Here is a 19,466-nt window from a genome sequence, read left to right on the forward strand (position 1 = left end):
GTCTTTTTGGTGACTGTATATGATTTTGTGTATGTCTTGTAAAATATATTCTGTGTATATATATATATATTCAAATCCTTAATAAAACATTTGGGACCTTTTTCTCCCACTGCCTTGTCTGTCCCGTGACTAACTATCAGCAGTATATTAACTTTTTCTGCCTGTACATAAAATTTTATTTTTACATAAAACTATAAAGATTTATGATTGAAATCAACATTTGATGCTCCTAATCTAACAGATTATGAGACTTTTGCCTGGATCTTACAGGCAGGGTCACAAAGTGGCGTCATATGCACCAATTTTTTAGGGGGGGCACAGCTCACAGAAATTTGTGCATACACAGACATCAAACGAAATATTATAGAGCTTTCAGTCTTTTCCATGGCACTTTGAGCGCCACTGCCTTCATGCAAAAAAACTCCAAAATAAAAGTCTTGACTAACTTTCATTTCAAATACTATTTAATCGGAATAAATACATATTGGCATCATATTTACATCTGAAACGGCATGTTATGTTTATTTGCGTTTTGTTTAATTGTGTCATTAATGCATTTTGCACAACAACTGCATTATCCTATAATTAATGTAATTTTAAATCTATAAAGTATATAAACAACGAAAATGACATAAGCTATAGCCACGTGATTGAGTTTAATGTTCATAATGATTAAAAAATATATATGTTTAGATAAAATTATTAAAGAAACGTATTTTTGCATTCAATTTTACCTCATATTTGAGCAAGTGTGATTCCGCGCCGCCGTGAACTCTGGCGAACTTTGGCGTTGTACCAAGAAGATGAATCTAGAAATCTCTACTAATATAACGGTCACATTTTAAACCATACATTTTCTACACAGAGAAGGTTAACTGCACATTAGCGTACTGGGGTTTGGAAATGTTGTGAGCGTTTACACGTTTTAATTCCTCAGATAGTAAAATGCAGCAAAGAGCTCGTGAGCGCGTTCAGACGCTGATGACGTCTGCGACTGCGCTGACTGCAGCGCCTAGCTAATGTAAGTAATGTAACACGATCAAAACATTATCAAAATGGCGAAAATCTCTGAAAAGTGACAAGGATGCACTACATAAGTAATAATATTTTGCACATTAAACAGATTAAAAGACACATAACAGATGGACGCTTCTTTGATTTTGAGGTTGCATACAAAATCCATTTGGCTCAAAAAACCGAGGGGGCAAATGATTTGATTTATATTGCATAAATCAAGAACCCTGTCAAAACAACTGAAAACACATGACAAACATTTATTAGCTTTTCATATTCACACGTTAGAAAAAAAATGCATAAAAGTGAATTTTTTTAAAAGAAAACAATAAATAATAATAATAATATTAATCAAGTGTCCAGTCTTCGTTTCTTCATCATCTGGCCTTGTCTGTATGGGCTCTGTGATCCACCTTATTCAACATAACAAAATCAAACACGTCCATATTAAAAAACAAAATCTGCTGCAAATACACAATGAAGACAGCTTTTTGATTTAATGATGAGACCTAGTTGAATAGCACAGGCTGCCTGCAATTAAAGGTCACGTTCTTCCTGATCCCATTTTTCTAACTTTTGTTAGTGTGTAATGTTGCTGTTAACGCTCAAAGTTCACTGCCAGGCAATATATTTTCTTTAACAGAATAAGCCTTTCAAAGCCTACAGCGAACAGCCGGTTTGGACTACAGCCCTCTACTTCCCAGTTAAATGACGTCAATATGAGAGGTTTTGACTAAACTCCGCCCACAGGAATACGTCAGTCACCAGCTAAGCTCAAACGGCTCTGCTAAGCTAAGCTGCTGTCCAATCACAACACACTAAACAAACTACACAATCAGAACTTGTTACGTATTTCTGAAGGAGGGACTTCACAGAACAAGGAAGACATCAGCCGTTTTTAAAATAGTAAAAAAAAGATACAGATAAGTAAATTGTGTGAAAAATACCGTGTTTTTACACGTGAAACATAAACATGTTATATTGCGCACTGTAAACACAATCAAAGCTTTAAAAACACAGAAAGAATGGGACATTTAAAGTCCCTTGCTTTTTATATTAATGGGGATGTATGCATGAGTGAAGAAGATAAGCCAGAACTGGGCATGCCCTTGCATGCATGCATACACTTGTTGCAAAATTCCAAAATGAGCAAGCGTTTATTCTAAAAGTGTAATCTTATACTGAATCCTACCTGCTCTCGCAATAGTTTTTGCCTCTGAGGATCTGAATTGAGCATATGCTCCCTGGCCTTGAGGAACAACATGCCCCTGCGGTTGAGCTGGTGGCCTCAGGTATTGGCCTCGCTGTGGAGTCTTGCTGCGTGTCACCATCTTGTGCTCACTCGGTGTAGTGGGACGAGGAGGCTCAGAGGAGCTTCCTCCGGCATCGTCCAGCATATCAATGCCTTCTAATGTGAAGTCCCATAATTCGGGGTCATCTATGAAGAAGATCATCAGGTTAAGGTGATTTAAACTCACCAAATTAGTGAAATCTATTAAAAACACCAAAGTGAATTTTTTGCCATATGTAACAAATAAAGATGTAGTACCATAAGAGTGAGGAGCAATATTTTAAAGTATTTTAATATTTTACCTCACTGTAAAGATATTCCCAATTTATGGGACGGTTTCCCGTACAGGGTTTATAATAATCCCAGACTAAAATGCATGTTTGGTCTTAATTTAAATCACTTTTTTTGAAAATATGCTAATTTTCCAGCTCCCCTAAAGTTAAATATTTGATTTTTACCATTTTGGAATCCATTCAGCCAATCTCCGGGTCTGGCGCTACCACTTTAAGCATAGCTTAGCGCAATCCATTGAATCTGATTAGACCATTAGCATCACGCAAAAAAATAACAAAGAGTTTCAATAATTTTCCTATTTTAAAACTTTATTCTTTCCTCTTGAAACTTGATATTACGCAGCGCCTGAAAACAAATAAGTCCCCTGCTATTGAAAGTAATCAAAGGGGTTATATCAAAAAAATCATTGATTATTACGCCAGAATGAGAGTATAGTTCCTAACCATATCTGCCTAGAAAATCACAACTTTTCATTTGCTGACGGTCTTAGTACACAATGTAACTAAAGAAGAGTCAAGTTTTAAATAGGAAAAATATCCAAACTCTGGTTATTTTTGAGCGTGATGCTAATGGTCTAATCAGATTCAATGGATTGTGCTAAGCTATGCTACAAGTGCTAGCGCCAGACCCGGAGATCGGCTGAATGGATTCCAAAACAGTAAAAATCAAATGTTTAACTCTAGGGGAGCTGGAAAATGAAATTTTTTTTTAAAAAAGTGGAGTGTCCCTTTAAATGTCCTAATAAAACTACTAAGGCCTAGGCCTGGATTAATCTAAACCCTGTCCGGGAAACCGCCCCTATATGTTTTTACCAAAAAGGAGATGTATTGTTTCATCATGACCCAGATATCGACATAACAGTATCCAAGTCTGCCGTTTCCCATCCCTAATGTGCCATGACCTCATCATCCTTAAAAACAGTCCTTACCAGCGGCCAGATACTCCTGCTTAGTCGACACCAGATGTCCGTTCGGTGTACTGTGGTTAACAGGACCTATACCCTGTCCTAAAACAATAAGAAAGCTATACACCCGACACTCCTACAGGAGACAGTGAATCATTTACGCTTCGAACAAAATGTCATCTGCACCTTGTTTTAGATGCAGAGCCTGCACTGTGGGTGGATTTAGAGGTGGAGTGTTTTGTGCTTGTTCATGTAGCAGCTTCTTTGCCTCCATCTCCTGTCTGAACTTTTGCTGCAGCTGCTGCTGTCTCAGCTTCCTCTGCTGTTTGGGGTCCAGGGGAGGGTCAGATGAGGACAGGTCAGACACAGCAGCTGCTGACCTGACAACACATGAACCAGAAGTGCAGCTGGATAAATCCGGTTCTTCAACATATAAGGATATTTCAGTAACATTATTTCACCTTGAGGTGTTGTTGGCCTCTTGGTGGGCCGATGTGTTGCCAGAATGTGCTGCCGTGTTTGTCAGCGAAGACCTGGATCCAGTACCATTCTCAGGCACTTCTTGTACACGGTGGAGTCCCATCTCCCCCGAGGGATTGTTGGTTGGTTCCGACTTAATACATCCCCTGCCTTCGATTTTGGCCAGACTCTTGTACCTGGCCTTCTCAATGGACGGCTCTTCATCACAGCGTTTGGTCTTGTCTGGGTCTAAAGGGGGAGGTGGCTACCGTAAAAGGAAATACTTTAATTCGTATACATTACAAAGTGAGAAACGTCAAAAATAAAATGTTTATAGGATTACATATTTCTTACCTGCTTTGGTATTTTATTGATGGCTATAAGGTATTCCTTATTTAGAATACAATTTCCAAGTGCATTCCCAAAACACCTTAATTGTCAGCAAAATAAAATGATACATTTACTAAATTGCAGTTTTATTTATCTGTTAAGAAATTTGTGCCACACTTCACATTCACACATCCTTAAAAGGGACACTCTACTTTGTTTAAAAAATATGCTCATTTACAAGCTCCTCAGTTAAACATTTGATTTGGAATCCATTAGCTGATCTCCGGGTCTGGCGCTAGCACTTTTAGCATAGCTTAGCACAATCCATTGAATCTGATTAGACCGTTAGCATCGCGCTTAAAAATAACCAAAGAGTTTCAATATTTTTCCTATTTCAAACTTGACTCCTCTGTTGTTACATCGTGTACTAAGACAGACGAAAAAGTAAAAGTTATTAAAAGTCTAAATTGCGATTTCTAGGCCAATATGGCTAGGAACTATATTCTCATTCTGGCGTAATAATCAAGGACTTTGCTGCCCTAACATGGGTGCAGGAGGTGCAATGATTTTACGCAGCAGCCGAAAATAGTCCCCTTAGTATCTTTTAATAGCAGGGGACTATTTTCAGGCACTGCGTAATATCATTGCGCCTCCTGCAGCCATGTTACAGCACCAAAGTCCTTCATTATTACGCCAGAATTAGAGTATAGTCCTAAACATATCTGCCTAGAAAATCACAACTTTTAATTTTCTGTCAGTCTTAGTACACAATGTAACCACAGAAGAGTCAAATTTTAAATATGAAACATATCGAAACTCTGGTTATTTTTGAGCGCGATGCTAATGGTCTAATCAGATTCAATGGATTATGCTAAGCTATGCTAAAAGTGGTAGCGCCAGACCCGGAGATCAGCTGAATGGATTCCAAAATGGTAAAAATTTCATGTTTAACTCTTGGGGAGCTGGAAAATGACCTTATTTTCAAAAAAAGTGGAGTGTCCCTTTAACCATACAACACAATAATACTATACCACAACATACAGCATTAGTAACGTCAACAGTAACAATACTTGAGTTAGAAATAATTTACTTGAGTGCTCTTTTTAGTCCGTCTGTAACAGCTTCTTTTCTTGCCTTTTCCAGCGACAGAGCTTTAGATTTGAGACCTTCGCTCACACCGTACCCTACATCCTCATGAAATGAGCCATCCTGTGAAGAATAGACTATTATGGTCCGTTCCTTACAATCTTCTATATGATGTATTTTTGATGTGATTTGTACCTTTAACTGGACCTTCACAAAGGCACTTACACCAACATAAAACTTCCCATTGATAAGATCCACAAAGTCTGTAACATAAGACAGACCACACCTCCTACTTAACATGATCAAACATTAATCATGAAATCACAATGACTTTGAGAATCATGTCGTCAGTGCAACTGTGATAAATCCTCACCAACGTTTTGTTGTGATATCGAGTGCGACCATCCATTGTACCCAAACATTTCATTGGCCAAACTTATAACTTTGTGACCCTCGATATAACACACCTGCAAAAAGACACAAGACAATCTGGATATCATATGACTGGTACAAATGAATAAAACAGTACGAAATACAGTAGATTCACCTTTTGACCTCCTCCGGCCTGTCTGGTGCTGATATATTCAGGTCCGAGTCTCCGCCGTAGAGCATTCTGGACTGCCTGATACTCTTCTGCAGTATATACATACTATAGCAATAACATCAACATTACATCTTCATCCTCATTCACTGTGCTGTTTTGCATTGCACATGATGTGTAATAATAAACAGTTTATGCCAGCACAGGGGTGTATTCCAGAAAGCAGGGTTAACTTACTAGCAGATTACAGGGTTGATTAACCCAAGCTTTGTTACTAGGGTTATTAAAAGATAGTTTAAGAGTTAGATCAGTCAACCCCCTGAAAGTAATGATTTGGAGAAAGACCAATTATAGAACTAATGTAGAAGTGTATGTTTAAGGAATAAAAAATGATACTATGAAATATATATTTATAATGCATTTTATTATGTACCTGATTCTAAATAATAATAGGAAATCTCTGACCACTCTGCCAGGTTTGGGTTCCATTGGGGATCACCAAATGAAGTGTCATTGTGTGGGTCAGGTTAAATCATGCCTGTGATTCACCCGACAATTAAATGTATAGTATTCAGCCCAATCACAAAGAAAATTTCATTTTATTCTAAAATTATTTTATGTCATAAAATGTCATACAATCAATTGTATTTAAATAATAATATTACGCAAAATTTGTGCTTCCACGCCCATGATAAGAGCACGCATGCGCAGACATTCTCTAAAGCTTGGTGTCATTAAAACGAGCTAACCCTGGACCATAACATGCTCCGGAGCAGGTTATCTTCAGAGTCAGTCGTTATGGTTACATAACCCGAAAGTTACCTCCGTTTTGGAACTGAAAGTAGAGGTTATCAAGCTTACTTACTTTTAAACTTAGCCTGGTAAGTCATATAACCTGCTTTCTGTAATACCCCCAGACTGCTGTCCTGTAAACGCGTTTTTCACTTTAAAACATACCTGACCAAAACACGTATTTGCTTTCTGAGCGTCTCTGTCCTCTTGTCTCCCACTGCAATGATCCATACGTGCTCTCTGATATTTTGTCTTCCCTTTAAAAACAATATTGCATATGGAGAATGTGAGTGGAGGCCACACTGCACACGCAGGAAGTCTGAGACAACATTACATATAGGTTAATCCATATAGTGCGCTACAATGTAACATTCCGCTTACTACTGTCGCGACAAACGTTACTTTATAAAACCGCTTGGCTTTCGATAAAGGCTTTTGTAGCAACTTTGCTTTTATAAGTTCCCGCGCTGCCCGTTTGCGCGTGCGTGCTTCTTCTTCGTGCTTATTGGCGGTTCGCATTCCTATTCAGAGCATTAACGCCATCTACTGTCTGTAGGCAATGGAATCGTACCCAGTGCCCACCAAGTTGGTGCGTGTTTCAGCTCCTTCATGAAAAGCCCAACTCCCTTCCATTCACGATAATTAATAAAGAAAAGAAGAAAAAAATAATTCGTATCTATATTCTACGTATTTAGAAATTGTATTAATATATTATAGCCTCCTACCTGGTTCAAAATATCCCAATATTACTCGTTGAGCCCCTTCCTTCTGCATTTCTCTCATTAACGTCTATCTTTCTTTTGCATATTTACTACAGTCTATAATTACATGTTCCACTGTTTCTCGCACTCCACACATTCCATTAGGATGTTTTTCTATTAAATGCATTGTTGAGTTAAGTCCTGTATGTCCTAATCTCAATCTTGATATAATACAATCCTCTTTCCTTTTCACTCTTGAACTCCTTCCCCTTCCTACCAATGGCTGAATTGAATGAAGCAGTCTTCCTTTATTTTCATTTATTTCCCATTTTTTATTTATCTCCCTTTTAATAATTGATTTTATTTCTTCTTTACTGTGCTTAATGTCCATATTTTCTTCTGCCATGGCTTGCTTTGCTAATTTGCTGGAACCCAAAAAAAACTGAAACATCTTATTTGTCTCTTGCATCATTAATAAAATCTGGAGGATTTTTAATACCAGATCTGGCGTTTGTGCCTGCAGACATATCGGCGCAGAACTTGAATCAGAACATATTAGGGATTTGTTTATTTCACACCTTTCCACTTCCATTCCTGGGATGACATATGCAATATGGCCACTTTGCGGGTCTTTGGATGCATCTGTGTACACCTGTACGGTTACTTATTCCGAGTCCTTATATAATGTTTTGTAAATTCTTCTTTTGATATTTCCTGACCTTTCTCTTTTCTTTGTTCCAGCAAGAATGCATCTATCTCTGGTCGTGGTAATATCCAGATCGAACTCACTCCTAATGTTACCACTAGAATCACACTATACCCATTTAATTGCATATCCTCTACCAAATCATTAATGACCCAGCCAAAACTATTACTTGTCCTAATATATCTTGAGTATACTTTTTGTTAGGTGGTCCTCCTTCTGACCCTTTACATTTTTGCTAATAATAAATGACTTATAACACCTCCCTGAGGAGTGCCATCTTAAATGTTTCCTCCTCTTGATAACAATCCTAACTTTAATGTATCTTTCAAGTAGGAACTCCTTAATCCAATTATATAGTCTTCCACCTTTTGATCTAACTTTATCAACAGCTCCTTCCATAACATGTCATAAGCTTTCTCATCATCAAAACACACTGCAACTACAGATTCTTTATTTATAAAAGCTTTCCTAAAGTTTAGTATTAAATCCATCGTACCTCTTCCTCTTCTAAATCCACTTTGATATGTTAAAAAATGTTGCCTGTTTTTTTAATGGGAATAATCAAACCTTCTTTCCAACTTTGTGGTATTCTCTCTTTCTCCCATACCTTGTTATAAAATTTCAGCAACACTTCTAGCGATTTATCACTCAACTTCTTCAATATCACAACTAATCCATCTTCTCCTGGTGTAGATGCTTTTGTGTTTTTTTTAATGCTCTCTTTAACTCTGTTAATGAAAATGGGACATGTAGTACATCCTGTGCTCCTTCACTAATTTCTTTTATATTAAAATGCTCTTCCATCAGTTTTCCCTCATTTCTTCACTTTCTTTTGTCAAATTGCCTAAAGTCACTAATGCAAGTATTTCCCCTACACTTAAAAACTTTTTCTTTATACCAACGTAATACGTCATAACGACAGAGGCGAATTCGAGGTTGTGGCTAGATGGGATACAGCAACGACCAAAATCTCGTGAAATCTCGCAAGGTAAGCGTAGTGTTTATTCTAATCATACCCCCAAACCTTACCAACATTTTCGGGATTTAGGCCGTAACTCTATCCCATCTAGCCCGAATCGCCGTTTTCATCTTAATCCTACGCCCAAACCTAACCCTAAAAGCGACATCTCGTGAGATTTATGCCGTAGTTGTAACCCATCTAGCCAAACCCGAATTTAACCCATCCCTTACAGAATTAAAAGTCGTATCATGATTGATACTACAGTTTCATAGAAAAATGTATAAATATTTAGTGTTATAAATATAAAACTTAACCTTTTAATACATTTATTTGAAATGTTGTTTTTAAATTTAACTGTTTTCATTTTTTATACTGGATTACCCTGTGGAAAACTGGTCATGATGTTTTAAAAATTATATTTTTATATAATTGTCCCTTACAAAAATAAACCATGTTTTTTTATTTACAAATAAAACCAGAAAAAAATAGTTACTAAAGTTAAAACTATAGTTACCACATTTTTTTGTTTGGTTTTGTGTAGTTTATCCATTGTTGTGGAAGTAAAAGAAATACGTCAAAAAAGCCATGGCTACTTCACTTTTACTATAATACATTTCCTTAAGGGTCACTGTCCACTGTGCTTATCTATCGATCTAAAATAAGACTTCTGTCAACGTCACTTGAATATGATCAAATGACTTTTATTATTAATTTGACTGGCGTCATAATTTGTTGTTTAGTTACCATTACATGTATCAATTCGGGCGTGTCTAAAAATCCTTTTTTAAATGTTTGCATATCATAAAATGTTTTACTGTGATTATGTGAGAATTATGCAGATCATTATCTTCCCTCAAGTATTTTTCAATAGAAAATATTAAAACATAAAAAATAAATCAGATATCAATTCCAGTTATTAACACCTTACGAAAAGTCGCTTTGTTCTTGCATCAAAAGACATCTTCCGATCTGATCGCACAATAGCGCTCGTGCACGCGCATGGGCGTGAACGCGCCTACAGTCTGGACAGCCCGTCTGGTCAGACAGTCTGTAACTCGGGAAGCGAATAGAATAGGAGGGGCGATACTGGGGATGCCACAGGAATGATCCATTAACCCGCATATCCCACATCCGCATGTATGGATTGTTATACTCGGGTACGTACCGTAGTTTCTCCAGATACGAGAACGCGCGGCAAAGCTTAGCACATAACATTTTATTTTCTTCTTATAATTGAACTTACTGAAAAATCCCTGACTGACCATTTTCACTTTACACGCGGAGCACATGACGGGTGAGTGGAAACATGGTTACTATGCGCTACTGTTTGTGTGAACTCGTGCAGCTTTTAATGTTGCGTTGCATTTGTCTGCTGGATGAATGGTGCATTGTTGCGCTGTTTGTGAAAAAAAAACGATCACCACAAGGTACGCTGAGTACCCATTGCGTCAACCCCGCCATGAATAACTTACATCCACTGATAAAATATGGAAGCTATAGGAAATTAATTAAACATGGGCAGCGTGTTTGATTTGTACAAGTTTTATTAATATAGTGTGAGCACCTAAATACAGTACGGGAAGTGATGTCCTTCTTGGGTTAACCCAGACTTTTTACCATTGATTTTACCTGTCTGCGTTTAAAACAGCGAAATCGGCCCCTCCTTCTGCTGTAACGTAGCGCGTGTCTTGGCACGTTAAATGAACAAAGAGAAACTGACAGGAAAATTGCAACATACAGCAAAGTCGCATATTTGGGTCAGCGCTGTGATACAATTTTGTTTTGTATTTTTTAAAAAGCCCACATAAAGGTCTTACGGTCGTGTGAGCAGATGATGACAGACTGATGCAAGTCTTTTGTTGTAGTAGCCCATTTCTGTGAAGAGATTACGGATGGGTGTAGGGGGCGCGCGATGCTGAGATCATGTTGCTGAGGAACACATGGAGAATGAATAACGTAAACAAACGCATCGATCTTTTCGTTAAAAGCGACCGAGTTTGAGGGACCAGATATAGCAAAATCATAGTAAATGTGAGTCGTCTTACTGGGACATATAAGCTAATAATGGGAATGTAAGTAAAGTGTCAATTTAGGTAACTGTTACTATTTTAGATTTTCCTCTTAAATATACCGACCGTCACGATTTTCGCCATATAGTTGCGATAACGCTAGTTCTGACTAAAATAACTAGACATGATTAATCAACATTTTCCATGTAAAAAAATACTGTGAATGTGTATATGTGCTGATAAAATAGAAACCTCATATTCTAATAGATTTAATGATTATAATGGGAATTGTATTGGTTTTATAAGAAACTCTAATGGTCTTTGTGGGTCTCTACTGGTAATGTGTTGGATTTTATTGATTGTATTTTATCTGGCGCAATACAACATCATTAAAAGTAATAAGACCTAGGCACACCAGGCTACATACATTTTGTAATTGTTTTAATGGCAACAGCTAATGGTTCATATTAGTATTTGCAATGGAAGCCATTAAAATGTATATTGTTTTTTATATAACTTTAATGTCTTGTATAATATTAGTTAAAAGGGACACTCTACTTTTTTTTGAAAATATGCTCATTTTCCAGCTCCCCTAGAGTTAAACATTTGATTCTTACTGGAATCCATTCAGCTGATCTCTGGGTCTGGCGCTAGCACTTTTAGCATAGCTTAGCACAATCCATAGAATCTGATTAGACCATTAGCATCACGCAAAAAAATAACCCAAGAGTTTCGTTATTTTTCCTATTTAAAACTTGACTCTTCTTTAGTTAGATTGTGTACTAAGACTGACGGAAAATTAAAAGTTCAGATTTTCTAAGCAGCCGAAAATAGTCCCCTTAGTAACTTTCAATGGCAGGGGACTATTTTCGGGGAGTGCGCAATATCATTGCGCCTCCTACAGCCATGGTACGGCAGCAAAGTCCTTGATTATAACGCCAGAATGAGAGTATAGTTCCTAGCCATATCTGCCTAGAAAATCACAACTTTTAATTGTCTGTTGGCCTTAGTACACGATGAAACTACAGAAGAGTCAAGTTTTAAAAATGAAAATATTGAAACTCTTTCGTTATTGTTTTAGCACGATGCTAATGGTCTAATCAGATTCAATGGATTGTGCTAAGCTATGTTAAAAGTTGTACCACCAGACAAGGAGATCAGCTAAATGGATTCCAAAACGATAAGAATCAAATGTTTAACTCTAGGTGAGCTGGAAAATAAGCATATTTCCAAAAATAGTGGAGTGTCCCTTTAACATTAAAGATGATGTGGTTGGGACCTAACAGATGAATGTTTGGCCTCTTGTCCTATAGTTCTGCTTTTATAAATAGGTAATAGGATGACCTTAAAGTTTAGGCTGTTTTACCACATAGAGTTGTGAAATATACAGATGTGACCACAACGTACTCTCATTCTGTCTCATGCTTTTGTGTTGTCAGAAGTATCAAAGATGTTCTGAATGAAATGTGGATCTGTGGATCTTTCAGTAACAATGCCGGAGAACTTGAGCGGGGCACACGTTGATCGACCTGCACCTAGATCATCCACCTTCAACTTCTCTGCCTTGTTTGCTTTGCCAAACCACCTTCACATGGATGGGAGCAGTCATCCATTCAGGAGGTAAAACAGCATGATGGCAGGTGGTAAAAATAATTGTTGTTTTTCACAGCTCTTTTAACACACTGAGCACATGACCCACACTCACATCCTGCTATACATGCTGATATCCTGTTATTTGTTTGTGCTGTCCTCCGGGTCTCTTTGTTGTTTACCCAAATCTTCTCACAATGTGTGCCGTTTCTCAATTTACAACATGTACAGGCTGCATGTCAATTTATTTAGTATTCATATTATGCAATGGGACAGTTAAAGAAACACATATTGCTTAATTTGCGGAGCCAGGAATGGATTGAATAATATATCTGGATCTAAATTCCATAAAGGTTATTTTAACCTAGCATTGGGTCAAAAAGGGACGAGGATAGCCGTTGGGTTAAATTAACCCAGAAAATGTTTATATTTGACCCAATAAATGGTTACAACCCATACACATTTGTGTACATACACAAAGAAAAAACGTATACATATTTTGTTAGTATAAACAAATGTATTTAGGTGTATTTTAGTTTTATTTATTAAAATTGTCTTTAATAAAACCATTTAGATATTACCATTATTTTATGCTACGTTATTATTTATAGTGTATGAAAAATATCAAATATTAATTTTCTGTCAGTTGCCAGGTTAATAAAATTTTATTTCACTGCGATGTTAAAAGCTGTTTTGAATGATGACCAATTCTGAGAATTTCCTTATCAGAGTAAAGCAAAAATAAGCTTCTTGAACTCTTACATTACATTTCGGTGAGCAATGCTCTGCTGTCTACATGACCTTATTTAACCCAGTTTGCATGAATGCATTTGGCAGACACTTTTATTCAAAATGACTTATAGTGCATTCAAGGTACATTTCATCAGCTTGCGTGTTTCCTGGGAATCGAACCTCTGACCTTGCTGCTGTAAGCGTCATACTCTACAAGCTGGGTTACAGGAACCAACCAAGTTTACACTGTCGAAGAGAACGTTGTTACTCCCTAAAAAGCATAAAATAAATGAAGGTTTACATTGCGCAAATCTATAAAATGAAAGCGCTGTATCTTTGTGGTCATGCGTGTTTGACAGAGATTGTGGAAAGGATGGGAATGTAATGTAAAAAGAGGAAGGAAATTGGTTTCTCAACCATAAAACGTTCCTCCCCTTTCTCTTTGCACACCAACAGTTTTTTTTTTTTTTTATGTAGCTGTATGAACTCTCCCCTTTCTTTCTGTCTGTGTTGCGGTTCTAACTGTTCCGTGTCTCTTATTCCTGTGTTAACAACCATGAGGACTCTGTACCGGCTGAAGTTAGTGAGTTCTCCGAATTTGACTCAACTGGGGAAAAACGAAAAGGCTTCTTTAGAGGAAAGAGGATCCGGACCAAATGCCACATGGAACAGGTTAGTGCATGTTGTGCAGTGCGTGTTTGTAAGTGTTGTGTCGTAGTAAGATGTCATTAAATGTCTGCGCAATTTGTTGCAGCATTCACAACGCAGTTATTGCTGTATTCCAAAAGAAAGGGTTGGCAGACAATGAACTCTATACGCTCAATGAGGGTGTTAGGTAAGGCTAAACAATATGATAACATGTATTGCTATAACGCATATAGAGCTGTTTGTTTTGTTGTTTATTTTATGAATTTTTTTGCTATAATGCCTACTGTTAGCACTGTGTAAAACACAAGATGTTTGCTTTCTTGCTTGGAGGGCAACAAAAAAGACTTAAAATTATTCAAAACTATTTTAAATAGAAAAGATTTACTCATTTAATATGTGTTTTAAATTGTATATTTTTATTTCATCAGGCAACTATTAAAAACAGAGCTTGGTTCATTTTTCACAGAATACCTTCAGGTGAGAGTTTTAAACAAATGTTTCACAGATTCTTTTATTCTAGATAATATAATATATTAAATAATACAATTTTTTACCCTATTTATTCTTATTTTTAGAATCAGCTGTTGACTAAAGGAATGGTCATTTTACGTGACAAAATACGATTTTATGAAGGTACATAAAAACTTTTTTTTTTAAATAAAAGATTATTTTCGATTGCTGAACCTAATTAGATTTTCTGAACATTCTGTTATCATTTACTCACCCTTAAGTTGTTTGGTACAGATATTTTGAGACAGATCTGGGTCACCATTCATCATTGTCTCCTACTATGGAAGTCAATGGTGCCCCAAACCTGCTTGGTTACAAAAATTCTTCAAAATAAATTCCTTTGTATTCAGCAGAACAAAGAAATGTATACAGGTTTAAAAACACTTGAGGGTGAGTAAATGTTGACAGAATTTTCATTTTGCGGTGAACTATCCCTTTAGCGTTTCTTATGTAACAATAGTTTTTTTGTCTTGAAAAAAAACTTAAAGTTTATTTAGATTACCACATCATTCCTATTGTCTATGTTATTATATATTTATTACATATCAATAAAAAATTTATATTATTTATATATTTATTTATATTAGGGATGCACCTTGATTACTTAGGATGACATCTACCGATTGCTCTTTACTCCTTGTTTGAAATTATGTCATGAAATCCTAGAAGTACAGAGCATACAAAATGCAATTCTGTTGTCATTGTTTCCCAATAATAAAAAAAAATCCACCAATTTTGATTGACCGGATATAAGCTACCCAAATTATCGATGTGTTTTTAAACAATAATTTATCTGCTGATACCTATTATAGGCCGAAATATGAAGTTCTTTAGAGTTAAAGTTTTACAGTTACTTTGTTGATTAGCATAGAAATGCAGTATAACATTTGATGGTATTTCATTCATACACCATGCAAACCTTTGTTTTTCATTACTAGGTCAAAAGCTATTGGATTCATTGGCTGAGACCTGGGACTTTTTCTTCTGTGATGTTCTCACTATGCTTCAAGCCATCTTTCACCCTGTCCAGGTATATATAAGATTTGTTTGTCAGTAAGAAAGCACATCATTTCACATGTCTGCACCTATAACACCAGTGTAGTCTGCAGTGTTAAATCTGTGTTCATGGTTCTTCAGGGTAAGGAGCCATCCGTACGTCAGCTTGCACTGCTGCACTTTCGCAACGTCATCACCCTTAACATGAAGCTGGAAGAGGCTCTTTCCAGACCACGAGCTCGCATTCCCCCTTCCATCATCCAGATGCTTCTGGTGTTGCAGGTACACAGAGGCTGAATTCAAGTGGACCAGTATTCCAAGGATCATTTTGCAAATGAAAGTCAAGAAAAAATATTGACTCCTATTAGGGATGCCTAACGATTAATCGCGATTAATCTATAGCAGAATAAAGTTTTTGTTTACATCATATACTGTATGTGTGTGAACTTTGTATAATAATTATGTATATATAAATACACACATGCATGTATAATTTTAAGAAAAAATATATATTTGTATATTAAGTATTTATATATAATATCAATTATACATAAATATACAAATACATATACACATGTAAACATTTCTTAAATATATACATGCATGTGTGTCCGTTTATCTATACAAAGTTAACACACATATATGATGTAAACAAAAACTGTTATTCTTCTATAGATTAATCGCGATTAATTGTTATGCATCCCTTACTCCTATATAGCTTTGTGGGGCGTGCTGCAGCCAATCACTGCATGTCTCAGGTGGATGGTGGGAACAAACCCTAAGGGGCCACTCCATAAATGTTTAGAAAGTCACTGGTCAAACCTTTAAATAACCGGTTAAAAAACCCTTCCCAACTGAAACATCCACCCATGCTATCATGAGTTACACCCTAAAATAATAATGTAGTGACTTGAGAACATGTCATTTGTGGGAGATCACTGATCCTCTGGGATGATTTCAGCAAATGTGTCACATTGAGTGTGACATTAATCACAAGCTCTGTGCGTCTCTGATAAAATTACTATAATTTATATTTTAGGAACTTAGACAGAGCTGAAGTTAAACTGATCAATGTGTCATCTTTACGTCTCACAGGGGGTTCATGAATCCAAGGGTGTGAGCGAGGAGTATCTGAAGCTGGAGTCTATCCTTCAGAAGCTTGTGTCACCGTATCTAGGCACACAGGGATTGTGTTCACATGAGTGCGGCCCATCACAGTGCTCCTGTGTAACTGGTGAGAGAATTAACTTTTTTGGAATCTAGTTTCATTTTGATCTCAGAGTGTTGCAAAGTATTTACAACCTATTGCCTCTTTTCAGAGAGGCGTTCGCAGTATTGCTGGTCCAAGGCTGCAGACCTGCCTTCCAGTAACCCAGTAGTACGCTCCAAAAGTTACAACATCCCAATGCTGACCCCCGTAGCTGAGTATGACTCTGAGGTGAGCTCCGTGGGTAGCGTAGGCATCCGTCGTCACTCTGCTTGTGATGTCACTTCCTGCTTGGAGCACCAGGGCTATTCTGCCCTGTCTGTCGGAATGGAGACGAGCTCAACCCCCAGGCTCTCGCTTGATCATGACCTCGCTTTGAACGGTGTGATGCGAGGGGCCATGGGACAGTCCACTATCGTTTCTCCTTCCGTCTTCATCCACACCTCTGCGGGTTGCCCACATTCAGCAGACCACCAGATGGCTTCATCTGAGGCGGACAAGACCCTTTCGTCACCCCCTAGCTGCTCTTCCAGTCCGGAGACGATTGTATTGCAGGGTTTGGATTCGCTGGAATCCGATCCTGATGGGATCTTCATTGACTTTTCTCATTGCCGCTCTGATTCTTTCGGAACCAGCAGGAAAACTAGCTGATTTATCATCGCTGTGTAATGAATTGCACACAAAACTTTGTTTGATGATAATGGGCTACCATTATCTTCTCTGTGAAGTAACTGCGTATCTTATGTATTTTTAAAACTGGAATTTCATTTGAAAAGCCAAGGCACCTTTGTGGAAAAATGGAAAATTATTCGATTTAATGCTATTAGGATTGTTTTCATAATGTTTTAAACCTGTGGATGTATTTCTGAATTTTCTACATAGTTTTGCATACACGATAGCGACACTAGGAATGAAAAGTCTCCATTTTGTTTAACACACATTTTTACTGTTTAAGACATTAGGGGGCAGTTTCCCGGACAGGACTTAAATCTAGTCCAAGCCTTTTTGAACTGAAAACAGCTTGCACTCACATATCTTAAAATATATCAGTGCCATTGTTTTTTAAGATGCACAGCAGTAATGTTTTTGTAAGATATGTTTTTAAAAACTACTTTAATTTTCTAATATAACTAAAGCCTAGTCCTGGCTTAAAGGGACACTCCACTTTTTTTGAAAATATGCTCATTTTTCAGCTCCTAAAGTTAAACATTTAATTCTTACCATTTTGGAATCGATTCAGCCAATCTCTGGGTCTTGCGGTACCACTTTTAGTATAGCTTAGCATAATCCATTGAATCTGATTAGACCATTAGCATAGTGCTTAAAAAATAACCAAGGAGTTTTTATATTTTTCCTATTTAAAACTTGACTCTTCTGTAGTTACATCGTGTACTAAGACCGACCGAAAATTAAAAGTTGTGATTTTCTAGGCAGATATGGCTAGGAACTATACTCTTATTCTTGCGTAATAATCAAGGACTTTGCTGCAGTAACATGGCTGTAGAAGGCACAATGATATTACGCACTGCCCAAAAATAGTCCCCTGCTATTGAAAGATGAAGGAGATCTATTTTCAGGCGCTGCGTAATATCATTGCGCCTCCTGCAGCCATGTTACTGCAGCAAAGTCCTTGATTATTACGCCAGAATGAGAGTATAGTTCCTAATCATCTCTGCCTAGAAAATTGCAACTTTAAATTTTCTGTTGGTCTTAGTACACGATGTAACTACAGAAGAGTCAAGTTTTAAATAGGAAAAATTTTGAAACTCTTTGGTTATTTTTTAGCACGATGCTAATGGTCTAATCAGATTCAATGGATTATGCTAAGCTATGCTAAAAGTGGCAGCGCCAGACCCGGAGATCAGATTCCAAAGCGGTAAAAATCTAATATTTTACTCTAGAGGAGCTGGAAAATTAGCATATTAAAAAAAATAGGAGTGTCCCTTCAATCTAAACCTTGTCCGGGAAACTGTCCCCAAATGTTTATAATGCTATCATTTATTATGAGATGACATCACTACATGTTAGAAATTTCTTCCAGAGTCTTATGCCATGCACTTTTTAATGTCATAGGACTTTACAAACTATGTGTACTGCTTTCTAAATCTTAGTGCTCTTAATGGTATGAGATGAAATTATGACTTTACCTTTATTATTATTATTATTTTAATAATAACATTTGCTATTGACAATACAGTTAGTACAGAGAATGAGAATGGTACATACTGAACATGTGATGTTTTGTTTTTCAGAATGTAAAGTTTAAATGTGATAGTAACAAGCTGCTTGAGTTAACAGGGTTTGAAAATTGAATTTAGGAATGTAAAGAAACACACCCATGTTGTGTTTGCTGGTGAACCAGATAGATATAAAACGGTGTTAGAAAACATTTAAAACTAGCCTGAGATTGTTTGTAAAGTATACAATTTAATAATTCTTGCAACTATGTTGACTCTCATAATCTATTTTATGAGAGTATGTAATTTCCATAAAAAACTTGTTCATTAAAAATTGAAAGACTTTTCTAATTTCATTATTAGAACCATTATGATACATTGAAAGTAAAGGTAATCTCATTTCTATATAAAGAAACCATCCCAACTGAAAAATCCAGCTAAAACCAGCATTTGCTGGTGTAGCAAGCTGGTCTAGCTGTGTTTTGGTCACTTTTTAAGCTGGACTTAGCTGGTCTGGC

The 19,466-nt window shown here is 36.8% G+C and overlaps 2 protein-coding genes across 7 annotated transcripts; one reads left to right on the forward strand and one right to left on the reverse strand.

Annotated features, from left to right (window-relative positions):
- Window positions 1-836: 836 nt before the first annotated feature.
- On the reverse strand, window positions 837-7,194 carry rad52 (RAD52 homolog, DNA repair protein). 3 transcript variants are annotated; one of them, XM_065291946.2, is made up of 12 exons: window positions 7,093-7,188; window positions 6,877-6,968; window positions 5,926-6,027; window positions 5,752-5,845; window positions 5,574-5,641; window positions 5,383-5,501; window positions 4,317-4,392; window positions 3,965-4,227; window positions 3,690-3,883; window positions 3,528-3,605; window positions 2,207-2,452; window positions 837-1,427 (listed from the first exon to the last, which is right to left on the reverse strand). In XM_065291946.2, exons 2-12 carry the CDS (start codon window positions 6,940-6,942, stop codon window positions 1,366-1,368), a joined length of 1,368 nt encoding a protein of 455 aa, XP_065148018.1. In that variant the 5' UTR covers window positions 6,943-6,968; window positions 7,093-7,188; the 3' UTR covers window positions 837-1,365. The 3 variants fall into 3 exon arrangements, with proteins under 3 accessions (XP_065148018.1, XP_065148021.1, XP_065148020.1); XM_065291949.2 differs by lacking the exon at window positions 7,093-7,188 and having other exon boundaries at window positions 5,926-6,011; window positions 6,877-6,895; XM_065291948.1 differs by lacking the exon at window positions 3,528-3,605 and having other exon boundaries at window positions 6,877-7,194.
- A 2,873-nt stretch (window positions 7,195-10,067) lies between these two features.
- prr5a (proline rich 5a (renal)) lies at window positions 10,068-18,204 on the forward strand. Of its 4 annotated transcripts, none has more exons than XM_065291940.2 (10): window positions 10,068-10,236; window positions 12,528-12,708; window positions 13,972-14,082; window positions 14,165-14,245; window positions 14,487-14,535; window positions 14,634-14,691; window positions 15,507-15,598; window positions 15,706-15,846; window positions 16,660-16,798; window positions 16,884-18,204. In XM_065291940.2, the coding sequence occupies exons 2-10, from the start codon at window positions 12,548-12,550 to the stop codon at window positions 17,420-17,422; spliced, it is 1,371 nt and encodes a 456-aa protein (XP_065148012.1). In that variant the 5' UTR covers window positions 10,068-10,236; window positions 12,528-12,547; the 3' UTR covers window positions 17,423-18,204. The 4 variants fall into 4 exon arrangements, with proteins under 4 accessions (XP_065148012.1, XP_065148010.1, XP_065148011.1 ...); XM_065291938.2 differs by having other exon boundaries at window positions 10,068-10,373; window positions 16,884-18,200; XM_065291939.2 differs by lacking the exon at window positions 10,068-10,236 and adding an exon at window positions 10,801-11,151.
- The last annotated feature ends 1,262 nt before the right edge of the window (window positions 18,205-19,466 follow it).

Source organism: Paramisgurnus dabryanus, chromosome 23 (genome assembly GCF_030506205.2).
Source record: "Paramisgurnus dabryanus chromosome 23, PD_genome_1.1, whole genome shotgun sequence".
NCBI lineage: Eukaryota > Metazoa > Chordata > Actinopteri > Cypriniformes > Cobitidae > Paramisgurnus > Paramisgurnus dabryanus.